At 43.3% G+C, this 12,504-nt stretch overlaps 1 protein-coding gene across 1 annotated transcript in view; it reads left to right on the plus strand.

The window, feature by feature from the left end:
- Positions 1-12,504, plus strand: part of LOC146797027 (scavenger receptor cysteine-rich type 1 protein M130-like) — a 253,013-nt gene that overhangs the window by 40,589 nt on the left and 199,920 nt on the right. The window contains exon 2 of the mRNA XM_085629619.1: positions 5,809-6,150. Coding sequence (XP_085485745.1) covers positions 5,809-6,150 — 342 coding nt within the window. The remainder of the gene's footprint in view (positions 1-5,808; positions 6,151-12,504) is intronic.

Here is a 12,504-nt window from a genome sequence, read left to right on the forward strand (position 1 = left end):
GACCCTTGAACAGGTCTCCGAACTGGCTCAGCAATTCTTCAGTCTGGTCTGCCAGTACTCTTCTGGCAAACATCACCAGCCCTAGGTCTTCAGCCGCATAACTGCTGAGCAGCGTGTCCGCTTCCTGGTTTATGACATGGATGTCGATGGTGATCTCAACGCCTTCTGACCATGCTGGCACGGTCATTTTGCCTCGGAGGGGCAATGGTTAGTCACTGCCATACATGTAGATCTGTGCTTTCGATGGTCTGAGCTCCGGCTTGGGTCTTAGCTTGTTGTATTGCTGGATTCCCATGACTGTCACTGAGGCTCCCGTGTTGATTACCGCATTGGTGTCTGATCCTGCGATCTGTACTGTGCAGCGAGGTTGGGGCCGTCTCCTGCTCTTTAGGGCTTGGGTGAAAGAGACTAGGTACGTCTCACCTTCGTCTTCCGATGTGGAATCGCCCCCTTGGTAGACTGTCTGTTCTCTCTTCTTTCCTCCTTGTTGAGATGCGAGCGAGACGTGCGATAGTTGGCGGACCATCCTCCGCATTTGTTTGGTTGGCCCCCTTCCTTACGCTGTGTCTTCATTCTGCACACTGACGCAAAGTGGTTCGCGATGCCACAGTTGGTGCAGGTCTTTACTTGCGCCGGGCATGACTGTGCGGGGTGTTCCTCATACCCACAATATCCACAGTGATTCATCGGGGATTGCAGGTGTCGATCTCGTGGCCTGTAGGACTTGTCTGTCTGTTACATCTGTGGGAGGGGTCCACCCTCCCGCCGAAGGCCATGTGCTAAGGCCTTGTAATGTGCCGCAAATAAACACACTGATACCGTATTAGACTCTAGGCGCGGACTGCCGTCGCAGCTCCGCCCGTCTTTATTTATATGCGCGCTCACGCTGGCCGGCATGAGCGCAGGGACGGGGAACGGCTGGCGCGTGTCAGCGGTAAACGCTGGTGCGCTAACTGTTACAATCAGCAGGACGCTTGACTCCTTTCTAGGTCCCATGGTCTTCAGTGAAACTCTCAAAGTAGGGCGGGCAGTCGCTGATGTCCTGGTACACCAGAAATAGGTTAGTTAGTGCACTCTAAAAGGGTGGTAGGGCTGAGACAGCTTCAGCCTCATGTCAGGCAGAGTCTGTCTGGTGTCGCTAACAGTATCCGAAATATTGTGTCAAAAATACAGGCAACTTAAAAGTATCATGGGACAAAATATAACAGGTAAGAAAATCGGGATTTTAGGTATATAGCATATTTTTTTAAATATCATGTATAATATAATTTACTTTAATATTGTTCCCTTTAAATAAAAAAATAATAATATATGTGAGTTATTATATTATTTGTAGGTATTTGTATTAAGATAATAATTGTTTTCTATTTTTTAAGTGTAGCTTGTAATTTGTATTGTGTAATTTGTTTTCTTTTACATTTAATTAGTAATTTTTAATTTAGTGCAGTGTCTGGTTTGTAAGCAATTAAGGCAGGAAGTTATTTCAAATATAAATTATTGTTTTTAATTATAATTACACTTTTATATTAATGTAACGCCCTGAACGTCTCAGGATCGTTTAACAGACACGATAATGAGAACGCAACCACTTGTGAAGGTTTAGTTATTTTAATGAAGGCAAAAATAATACAAGGAATAAACAAAGGTTATAGTCACTGGAATCCTCCAGGCTAAGTACGTTACCAGCCCACAGCACGGATGGTCCTAACCGTCCTCTGCATATACGCCGATCCCGGCGTATGCCAACAGAGGGCAGAAATGAAATGGCCGACAATGCCAATCGGTAGGCTGTGAGGGGCACGAAGAGTGTTGGGGAGAATCGAGGAGTCAGGGAAACACCCAGCCGGGGTCTCTACCTGAAGGGAGCAGCCGCTCAACCTCTTCCTCAGACTGCACCGGGACGCGGAGTCACCTCCTGGTGATGCGTCACCGATACCCCAATCACAAGCAAAGAAGACTGAACCGAGAGCAGCCGCTCGATCGATCCTGTGGACTTCCGAGTCTGTAACGCGGCAAACACCTCCTGGTGTGCGTTACAGCTGGCAGTCCCTGTATCTCTGGTCGGGCTGGGAGTTACGACTCCAACCAGCAAAAGCGCCACTGCGCTTTGACTCAGCCGAGTCAAAAAGCGAAGCTCAATGGTTATCCGGTAGAGCTTCCGGGTCCTTCACAGGTGACGATGGGGCAAGACACGGCCCAGGGAGTAACGACTCGACCTACCTCCGTTCTTGCCTTACTGGAGCACCACTCCGGAACACTGCTCTTCACTAAGCAGGTACGTCGGTTGTAAACACAATATCCGACAGCGTTGTACCTCCCGGTTCCTCCCTTTATAGGGCGTTGTTTTCCTTGAGTTATGTAACAGCTCTCCTGTTTACATAAGGGCGTGTTTTCCTTGAGTTATGTAACAGCTCTCCTGTTTACATAAGGGCGTGTTTTCCTTGAGTTATGTAACAGCTCTCCTGTTTACATAAGGGCGTGTTTTCCTTGAGTTATGTAACAGCTCTCCTGTTTTACATAAGGGCGTGTTTTCCTTGAGTTATGTAACAGCTCTCCTGTTTACATAACCTCTCAACCGCTAAGCATCCTGGGAGATGTAGTCCGTATTCGCTGGTTACCGTTTTCCTCCCCTCGCATGACAGGAATTCTTGACAATTAACGAATTCATTGGTAATTAATTATGTAAATATTTGAACTGCCATTTTAATTATTTTAGTATAATTTGTCATTTTTAATGTATTATTATTATTTTTTTCTAAATGTAATTAGTCATTTTTTATTTAGTAGTGAGTTGTTTGGCTTGTAGGAGATTAGTGTGGGTAATTATATAACACATAAATTATTGTATTTTAAAATAAATGTTTATGTAAATTAAGTAAATAATTGGTAATTAATTATGAAAATTATTTGATCATTTATTTTATATTTTTCAGAATATTTTGTATTTTTCAATGTGTAACTTAAATATTTCAAAATGTAATAAATATATTTTAATTTAGTAGTGGGTTCTTGGGTTTATAGGGTATTATGGTGGGAAGTAATTGAAATAGCAAATTATTATTTTTAAGTTTTAATGATTGGTTTTTATGTTTATTATAATATGAGTTATTCATTATATAAATTATTTATTTTATTTGTTATATCAATTATGAGTTGTTTGTAACTGATAATTCGATGATCACTGTAATAAGAACATTTTGAAAAAGTGTTTTATATTTATTATTTGTTTTAATTCAATTTGTTTTATTTAACAGTTAATTTAATAATAGTAATGTTTTGTTTATAACTTTTTTATTTTTCTGATTATTGCTGTTTTTTTTAGTAGTATGGGGCAGTGTATGTATTTTAAATACTGTTAATTTGTTTAGTAGCTTTTTAATTGATTTTGTAATATATTTGTTTTTTATTTCATTTAATTTTATTTAACTTTAATTAATATGTTTTTATTTTAAATATGTCTAAATATGTTTATTTATTTAAATGTTTTTAAAAAGCTTGGGAATTTGTATGGTATATTTAACCCTTCTAAAGTCCAACACTTTCCCTGTTGCTTAGGTTGGATTGGTAATAGTAAATGTAACTCCTCCAAAGTCCAAGACTTTCCCTACTATTGTTTATGTTGATGTGGGAAAGTAAAGCTAAGCTAAGCACTCCAAAGCAAGAGACCTTCCTTGTTTGTGTTTACGTTGGAGTGGGGATATTAAATTTCACTCCTCCAAAGTCCAACACTTTACCTACTGCTGCTAAGATTAGAGTGGGAATAGTAAACCACCCCCTCCCATGTTCAACACTTCCTCTACTTCTGTTTACATTGAGGTTAGAATAGTATGGCCCTGATTCCGAGATTGGCGGTCTGGCTGCAGGACCACTGTTGCTGGGGTCGGGAGAATGCCGCCAAGCTGGCGGTATCCCGACTGCCGTGATCTGAGTACACCGCCTGGCTGGCGGTGTTGTGTCAGCAGGAATGACCCTCTAGTTTCCTTTCCGACCGCTTCCATCATAATGAAGCAGTCGGGAAGCAAACTGAGCGGCCCATTATAATGCGGCCCGTAGAGGCTCCGACCTTAGGTCGGATCCTTTACAGGCTGCATTGTAATCGGCCCCTTAGTATGTAGACTCTGTATTTTTGTTGAGGATATTTTTGACACAATATTCCTGTGTCACAATATTTTTGTAGACCATACTTTACCATAAAACCCTCTCTAACAACCCACATTCAGCCTCTTCTTCTCTCTTCCAGACTGTTTGGATTTAAGTTGAGCTATGCTGTTTTATTAAAATCACAAACCTGTTTTGTTTCTGGAAATGAAAGGAAAGTTTACAAACAGGTATTTTGAAAGATATTGTTTACATGTGAGAGTTCTTGTGCACTGATCTTAATAAAAGCAAAGCATTGGTTGAAATTATAGGTGCACAATCACTTAACCTCAGTTTTCCAGTCCCTGATTTTAAGTGAGCTTGAGGAGTGATTACAAATACCATCACCAAAAGTATGTTGAAACAAATGCTACCAAAATATACCAAGGTTACAACAGTATTATTGTACTATCTGTGATGCATGCTAGTACTACTAGCGAAAGCGTTCGCTATAGGAACAGCGCTTTTCTAGCTATCGACCACTGTATTTGAGTCCACCTATCAAAGGGACACAAGCAGCCACAAAGTAGCAGAAATCGCTTTAGGTCCAAGGAGGCAGCCGCACAAGACCCCGCATGTATAAAGACATCACACGCCTCAGAGATCAGCATTCCTTTTGCGTAGTCATATGGACCATAGAGAAATATAGGACCCGAAGGCCCAGCCGGTCTGCCGTTTTCCCAGCCTGCTTCGAACACTCAGACCATCCATGGTATCCACCTGTGCCCGTGTGTTAAGTCGCACGCTGCATTCTTCTGAGGTTGTCGTAAGGTACTATGGACCATATGTATGAAAATGCCCATTTGCGATTCTCAAATAGCGATTTTTTGCGAATCGCCATTTGAGAATCGCAAAACCGTATGTATGTAGGATTTGCAATACATTTTGTGAATCCTACATATTCCTTAATTGCGAATAGCAAATTGCGATTCGCAGTTAAGGAATACCTCCCCATTCATTCTTATGGGCTTAGAGGCCCATAGGGATGAATGGGAAGACATTCTCAATTTGAGATTCCCAATTAGAGAACCGCAAATTGCGAATGCAATTTCAAGGGTGCCAGGGTGTCAAAAGGACACCCTGTTGCACCCCTGAAACGAGCATGGGTGCAGATGTGGCGCATATACATGCCCTAAGGGCATGTATGTGAGTCACATGGCACTTTGAAAAATGCATAAAAGTGCATTTTTCAAAGAAATCGCAAATTACCACCAACTTGAAGTTGGTTGTAATTTGCGATTCCTTAAGTCCAAATTGCACTTTTTCTGTGCTTTTTACATTGCATTTAAGGAATCACAATTTGCGATTCCTTAAATGCAATCGCAAAATAGGGAGTCGCAATATTTGAGATTCCTTATTTTGCGAGGGGTGGTTTGTGTCATACATATGACACAGCTGTTTTGCGATCGCAAACGCTGAAATTCTGCAAATTTCGGCGTTTGCGATCGCAAAATTGCCTTCATACATATGGCCCAAAGTCTCCAAATGGGGGATCATAAAACCAGCCAACTGGGCCGGCTACCAGGATTAGCCCTGAGAGTCCATATGATCATTCGTGTGTTGGGATGAATGGGTGGAATGCCGGAAGAATCAGTCAGAGCAAGAGGGAGCCTGAGTAACGGGGAGACTGAAAGTTGGTACTATCTCACAGTAGCTTCTCTTTACTTCCAGGTGCTTCTGAGCAGAACCCAAGCATGAACCCAAGCATGAGGTTGACAGGGGGGCCCAATCCCTGCTCAGGATTTCTGCAGGTTCTGCATGATGGCCAGTGGGGAAATGTCTGCGATGATGGATGGACCGAACTCAATGCTGCCCTGGTGTGCCGGAAGCTCCGGTGTGGTGGTGTGTCGAAAACAAAACCAAATGTTGAATCTTTTACCAGACCAGAAGGTGTATTTGTGCTCGATCAGGTAAACTGCACCGGGGAAGAGGAGTCAGTCGTGCATTGCAGTTCAGATGGTCTTGGGAAGCATGATTGTGTAATACAGGAAGAGGTAGCAATCGCCTGCTCAGGTAGGTGAGGGTGGGTCCAAAACCTGTGAAATCTGTCTGTCCCCACTTCTAATTGGTAGATCTCCCTTCTGTCTTTTATTCTAATCTGTTGACCACCTGTCTTACCTTGATGATGATCAAAAGATCACCTGTCTAGACTTTGATTTATAGAACTACTCCCTATACTCCCTCCTGATTGGTAGATCACCCCTCTATCTATGATTCTGTACTCCTGCTGTTCTTCTTTTCCTATAAATAGCTCTTGCTTCTGTCCTCTATCCTGTCACATCTGCAGTCCCTCTTCCCTCCTAAGTGGCTGATGACCTGCCGGTCCAGCCTGCTGATTGGCAAATCCCTAGCCTATATTCTATTATGATTGGAGATTCTTCAGGTTGTTTTCCCTCGTGACTGGCAGATCTGCAGACGGTTTTCCCTCCTGATTGGTAGAACACCATCCTACCTTAGTGATTGGCAGATCTCCAGCCCGCCTTCTTCTGGATGATAGATCCCCAGTCTTTCCTCTATTCTACTCTGCAGGTCTCTTGTTTGAGCTCCCTTCAGATCGTTGGATCTCTTGCTTTTCCGGCGTTCTGATTGTTACATCTCCTGTTTGTCCTGGTGTCCACTTGGAAGATCGCCCCTTGTAATGGGGCGATCTCTGGATTCACATCTCTACGCCTCATGTCAGTCTTGTAATCTGATCATCCAGTCTCAGGTTTTGATGTCTCTTTTCAGATTTGAAAGTCTCCTGTTGGTGGAGTATTCTTACATGTAGTTTATTCATACATGCTGTTTCACAGTTTGTTGTGTAAAGGAAAATAGATATAAATACATAACAACAATCTGGTACAAATGCACTTGATTCCCTAAAAACATAGACCATGTTCTCTTCCCCTGGTAAAAATGATGCAGATATCTCTCATCTGAGACTTATACAAATTGCTTTGCATCAATGCAATATCTACTACTCTTAGGGGCATATTATCAACACCGTCCGATAATTATCGCAAATTGCGCATAGCGTGTATTTTTTTCAGGCATTAGAATCATGCGATAATGGGGGCTTAGCGCGCCTTTTGTAATCGCTTCGCAGTTCAGGGGCAGCGTTGTTAATACAGCGATGTAGGTTTTGCGAGCATTTCTCATGTTGCCTTTGGAGGGAATGTATACTTTGCATCTCATTAGCGATATCTATCGCTGTCATGAGATGCGTTGCAGAATCGTCTGCTAACATGCGCTAATGCTTGTTAGCGACGCCTTGCTAATATTGAGATAAAAAAATCGCCACTTTTTTTGCGCTACGTGCCGAAAACGGGGTGATATATCTCTTGATTATATGCCCCTATGTTTTTAAAAAAAAACTTTTCATTCCGCGCCCCACCAAGATCAGAGTGTGATTGAACCCTTTAAATTCATCGTACAAAACCACTGCTTTCCTTCTCTACCCTCAGTTAAGTGCAGACACTATTAGCACACACTGAGGCAGCAGGCTTTCTCTCTTAAAGTGCCTGAGTCTGATCCACAAAGTCTTTTTTACTGGACTAGGTGTGTCTTACTCTGAAAAATACCACCTATGTCTTGCGCCAGGCACACATAACTGAAACAATCTTGGTAAGTCTGGTCCAAAGTTGAGAGTAAGAAACTAAGGGCCAGATTACGAGTCTGGGGGTCCTCAGACCGCCAGACTCGTGGTAGCGGGCGGATCCAGTCACCGCCGCACCTGCGGTCCGACCGCCTGATTACGACTCGGGCAGTCAGAGTGCACTAGAACTGCCTGGCGTAGGTGTGGCGGTCAGAGGCATCAAAAATGCTTGGCGGGCCCCCCTGTATCTCAGACATAAGTGGATGCACACATAGGGGCATAGCATGTGACCCCCTGTGTGCATGCACATAGGTTCCTCCTGTGCAGGAACCTTGTGATGCATTCCTTTTGTGTGCCTTTTTTAAAGGCACTACCGCCTTTTAAAGTGCACTGCAGGGGGAACCGCTACGCCGTCCGACAGACTACGAACAAGTAATAATCTGGTGGGCGGGCGAGCAGCACGAACATTGGTAGAGCGGTGGCGCGGCGTTTGCACCGTCGCACTACCGCTCCGCCAAAATCTCGTAATAGGGCCTAAGCTGCACCACCGCTCCGCCAAGGCTCACGACTTGGGAGACTAGGTCTGAGTAAAAGCCAATGCCTTGAGTAGCCTACTGATGAATCATTAATCGTTTCTGCTAATACTGGGCCCCACCCCTACCCGGAGCAACCCACAACTGCAGCCCTCAGCCTGGCATGACCATCTCCCAGGGTCCCATAGGTACCGCAGCCCACGCGTGTGAGCTGCTAGTCACCACCTGCATGTATGAGTGCAGGCCTTGAAGGTGTGAGTCTTGCAGATTTCTTGTTTGTAGAGCAAGCCCTGCTAACAGGCTACTATCAGAATTGTCCTCCTCCTGGCTGCACCATGGCACCTGGAGTCTGATATTTACATCTCCAGAAATCTCCCTGTTCGGATGGGTTGACCTGCTTGTTTCCTATTTTGAATGCTGTATCTCCTGCCTCCCCTCTCTCCTGAATGCTGCACCTGCTTTCCCGCTCCTCTCCTTCATCTTCCATTCTGGTCCTCAGACCTCCTGTCCGTCACTTCATCTCTTTACTTTATTTCTTGCTGTCCTTGTTTATGGTAGGCAGTTGCTCTCTCCAGCCTTTCCTCTGATGCACAATCTCCTGTGCATTTTTTGCACGTTCTTGTCTCACCCGAAGGTCTAATTCTCTACTCTCTTCTGGTTATTAAATAAACTGTTTACAATCATTTGTGATTGGTAAATCTACCAAACAGAAAAGACAAAAAGAAGACAATTTAACATATCGCGAGATTTTATACAAGGGCGCTGCCAATCAGCCGATATCTTGTATCTTCATCCTTAAGGCCAGTGGTAGATCTCATGACGTTTTTGGGGGATGGCCCAGCAGCTGCCATTTGCTCCCAAGCCCCTCCACATTCTAAATGGTACTTTTGGGCACCTCACTTGCTCTCTTGCCTCCCCTCCCCCTCCAGTGGCCAGTCCCCATCCACACCCACCCATTCCTCTGTTGCTCTCACACCCCTCATTTCAGTTTTTTAAATTACATTTTTCGGTGGGCTTTGCAGCTTCCATTTGCTGCAGGACCTGCCTGCTGCCTCAAAAGTGCTTTCAGGCAATATATATATATATTTTTTTTTTTACTGATGTAAATGGTGTCCACCATCTTAAATCGGTAAAAAAAAGTAAAAGTTGCGCCCTCATCATTCTATAGGTACAAATGCATACATCATCATGCATGCGCGTACCTATTGAATGATGCAACTGGCAGCAGAAGTCATTCCATCGGTTTTTCTGTGTTCTCTGTTTTTGCTGACACTTAAACGCATCAGCAACACTTCATACCATCAGCAAAAAACCATTGGCAAAGATGATACATCAACAAGGCAAGGCCTTCTGGCTTTGCCAATGCTTGTTATTCTGTTTTGATCACTAGATCTTGTTTTTGTCTTTGGTTCCATAGATTCCCTGCCTGCCCCTCATTTTGCTTGGTAGACCAACCGTTTACCCTTGATTCTGTCTTTTCTCTATTCTGACAAAGAGATCTCCTGTCTACCTTTCCTTGTTCTGGGTTGATCTGCTGCCCTATTCTGTTCTGACCACCAGATCTTCTAACTGACAACTATTCTAAATAGAAATGATCTTCTCTGTACTCTCTAATGACCGCATTGGCCGCTACAAAGACCGCAATCCCAATACAGGGCGGAAGTTTATTAATCCCAGTAGATCCCACACAAACATTCTCCCCGGGGTTCCTGGAGCGGAACCAACGCAAAGCAGATTCATGAAAAGCTGCCCTGGAGACCTACTCCAATGTCTCATGAACGAATGAGTGTCATCTATTAATAACTCTGTTACTACATACCTTATCTTACTGAAGTTCTTAAAAGTTGCTATTTGGTTTTATTAGACATTCGTTTTTAGTTTGTCGTTTAAGTTTATCTGTCATATGTACAGCGCTCTGATACCCTTGGGTCATGTTTGCGCTTTATAAAACACCAAATTTAATAAAATAAATACCTATTGTTCAATCTAATTTTTATTCTCCATTCAAACTGTTATGTACTTAGCAAAATTGTTCTCATTCTCCTAGTATGCGACATAGATTTGCCATCTGTCCTTTTTTAACTGATTAATGCATCTCTGTTTACCTTCTGTTCTGATTTGCCCGACCTCCTTTCTGTCTGCTCCTGATTGGCACACATTATTTCTTCCCTCTGTTTGTACTGCAGGTCTCCCGATTCCCCTTTATTTTGATAGATCTCTTATTTCTCCTTTCATCTGAGTACCACATTCCCTATATGTTCTCTTTTCTGATTGACAGATCTTATCTCATTTCTCTCTTCTGAATGGCCAGCCTCCTATATTAATATGTGTTATTTAGTCTTAATTAATACATCTCAAAATAGTATTCTAATCAGCAGATCTGCATTCATTCTTATATGATTTGTAGCTTTCATCTGTACCCTGTAGTTGGATTGATATAAGTCTTTTATGTTGTCTCGTCTGGCTGGTCAATCTCAATCAATCAATTAGCTTTATTCGGCAATTAAGTCATAAAAGCACATTTACAAACATTACATATAAATACATATAAATACATATAAATTACCTAAAAAGATAAAATTGCAATTAAATTTATAAATAGCCGACGAGCTTGGATTATAAAATATAAAAGTTAAAAAAGCTAAACATGTCAATTTGTAGTATACAGAAAGTAACTAGACATTACATTCACAACCCAGCGCTCCAGCGGTCGACATCAAGATATTTCTCCATGGAAAATTTGCAAGAATAGATGCTAGTTCAAAAGAAAGGAGCTGGCAGCTTGCCTCAGGGCTTTTGTTCTTATACTCCAGGCCCACCCTAGGAATTTGGCCACTGCTATACATGTTGGGGGAGTGGGATCGGTGCACAGAATGCGAAGAGCTATGGCATATCTTCTGATACCCAAAAACTTGCAGATGGGCTGTATCCATCTTTTGCGAGGTGCCACATACATTGGGCAGAAAAATAGTACGTGTCCAATGTTCTCACATATTTCAACACATCTGTAGCATTTATCATTATTGCTGCCTAGCCTCCCCCATCTAGAGGTAAATTCTGCTATGGGTAGTGTGCCCACCCGCAGCTGGAAATATAACTTACGATCAGAAGTTTTTTCAATAATATCCCAGTAATCCTCTAAGTGGGGAAGAACTTTTAGATCAAAAAACCGGGCTGTTAAATGGGTCGAAAGGCCTTGCGTGATTTCCAGCTTGTAAACCCATTCCCAATACATGTTTTTCAGATTTTCTTTAGATGGGAAAACGGTGTTTAAAGGGTTTTTCCAGAGATCTATCAGGCCTATACTTCCCAAAATAGATTTTATTCCTGACAGCCATGGTATTTTTTGGGACCTGTCAGATTCTATGATGTCCATAAAGCCACTCCTATAATGAATTAATTCGTCGGTACACCAAAGACGACGCCAGTATAGTATTGGACGTAGCCTCGCCAGTTGTTCCAGGGGTTTGTTGCCCAAGTCCAATAATAGCGGTCGCAGTGGTGTACTGGAAGGAAGGTTTGTGACTTTACACAACAAAGCATTTTCTAGAGCTTTCAGGCTATTCAAGTTGTTAAAGCCCTAGAGCTCAGCCCCGTAGAGGCATGAGCCCAGGACCTTGGTTCCGTAGATTTCTAGAACTGGGGAAATTGGCTTAGTAAGTGAGGTTTTGAATCTAGCCAACAAGGCCCCTACTTTTTGTTTATGTTGTAGGCCGGCACGATCTAATTGACAACCCGAACGCATGCCTTTTTGCAATGTTATCCCTAGATATGTAAATTATGTCACTTCCTCCAAGGGCAACTTGTTCATGTATATTTTCCCTTTAAAGGTTTTTGATCCATTAAAAGACATGAACTTCGTCTTCCCCGTATTTACCTCCAGGCCCCTCTCAGTGCAAAATTCTTCGAAACACCCAACGGCCTTCTGCAAACCGCTAGGGGTCTTAGAGATTATCAGCGTGTCATCCGCAAACATGAGGATAGGGATACGCACTCCTGCCAGAATCGGCGCGTCGGTGGGGTCCGCGAGAGCCAACCGGCCACCCCATTGACGAAGAGCGAGAACAGGGTCGGCGCCAAAACGCACCCCTGCCTCACTCCCCTGTCAACCGGGAAGTCGTCGGTCACCTCCCCTGGGCCACCCCAGCGCACCCTGGCAACGTTTCCCTCATGCAAGCGGATGATCACGGTGAGAAGTTCGGGTGCAATTCCCAGTTCCATCAGGACCTGCCAAAGCTTGCTTCTTGGGACCAAATCGAA

This window comes from Triturus cristatus, chromosome 10, assembly GCF_964204655.1.
Source record: "Triturus cristatus chromosome 10, aTriCri1.1, whole genome shotgun sequence".
In the NCBI taxonomy this organism is placed as follows: domain Eukaryota; kingdom Metazoa; phylum Chordata; class Amphibia; order Caudata; family Salamandridae; genus Triturus; species Triturus cristatus.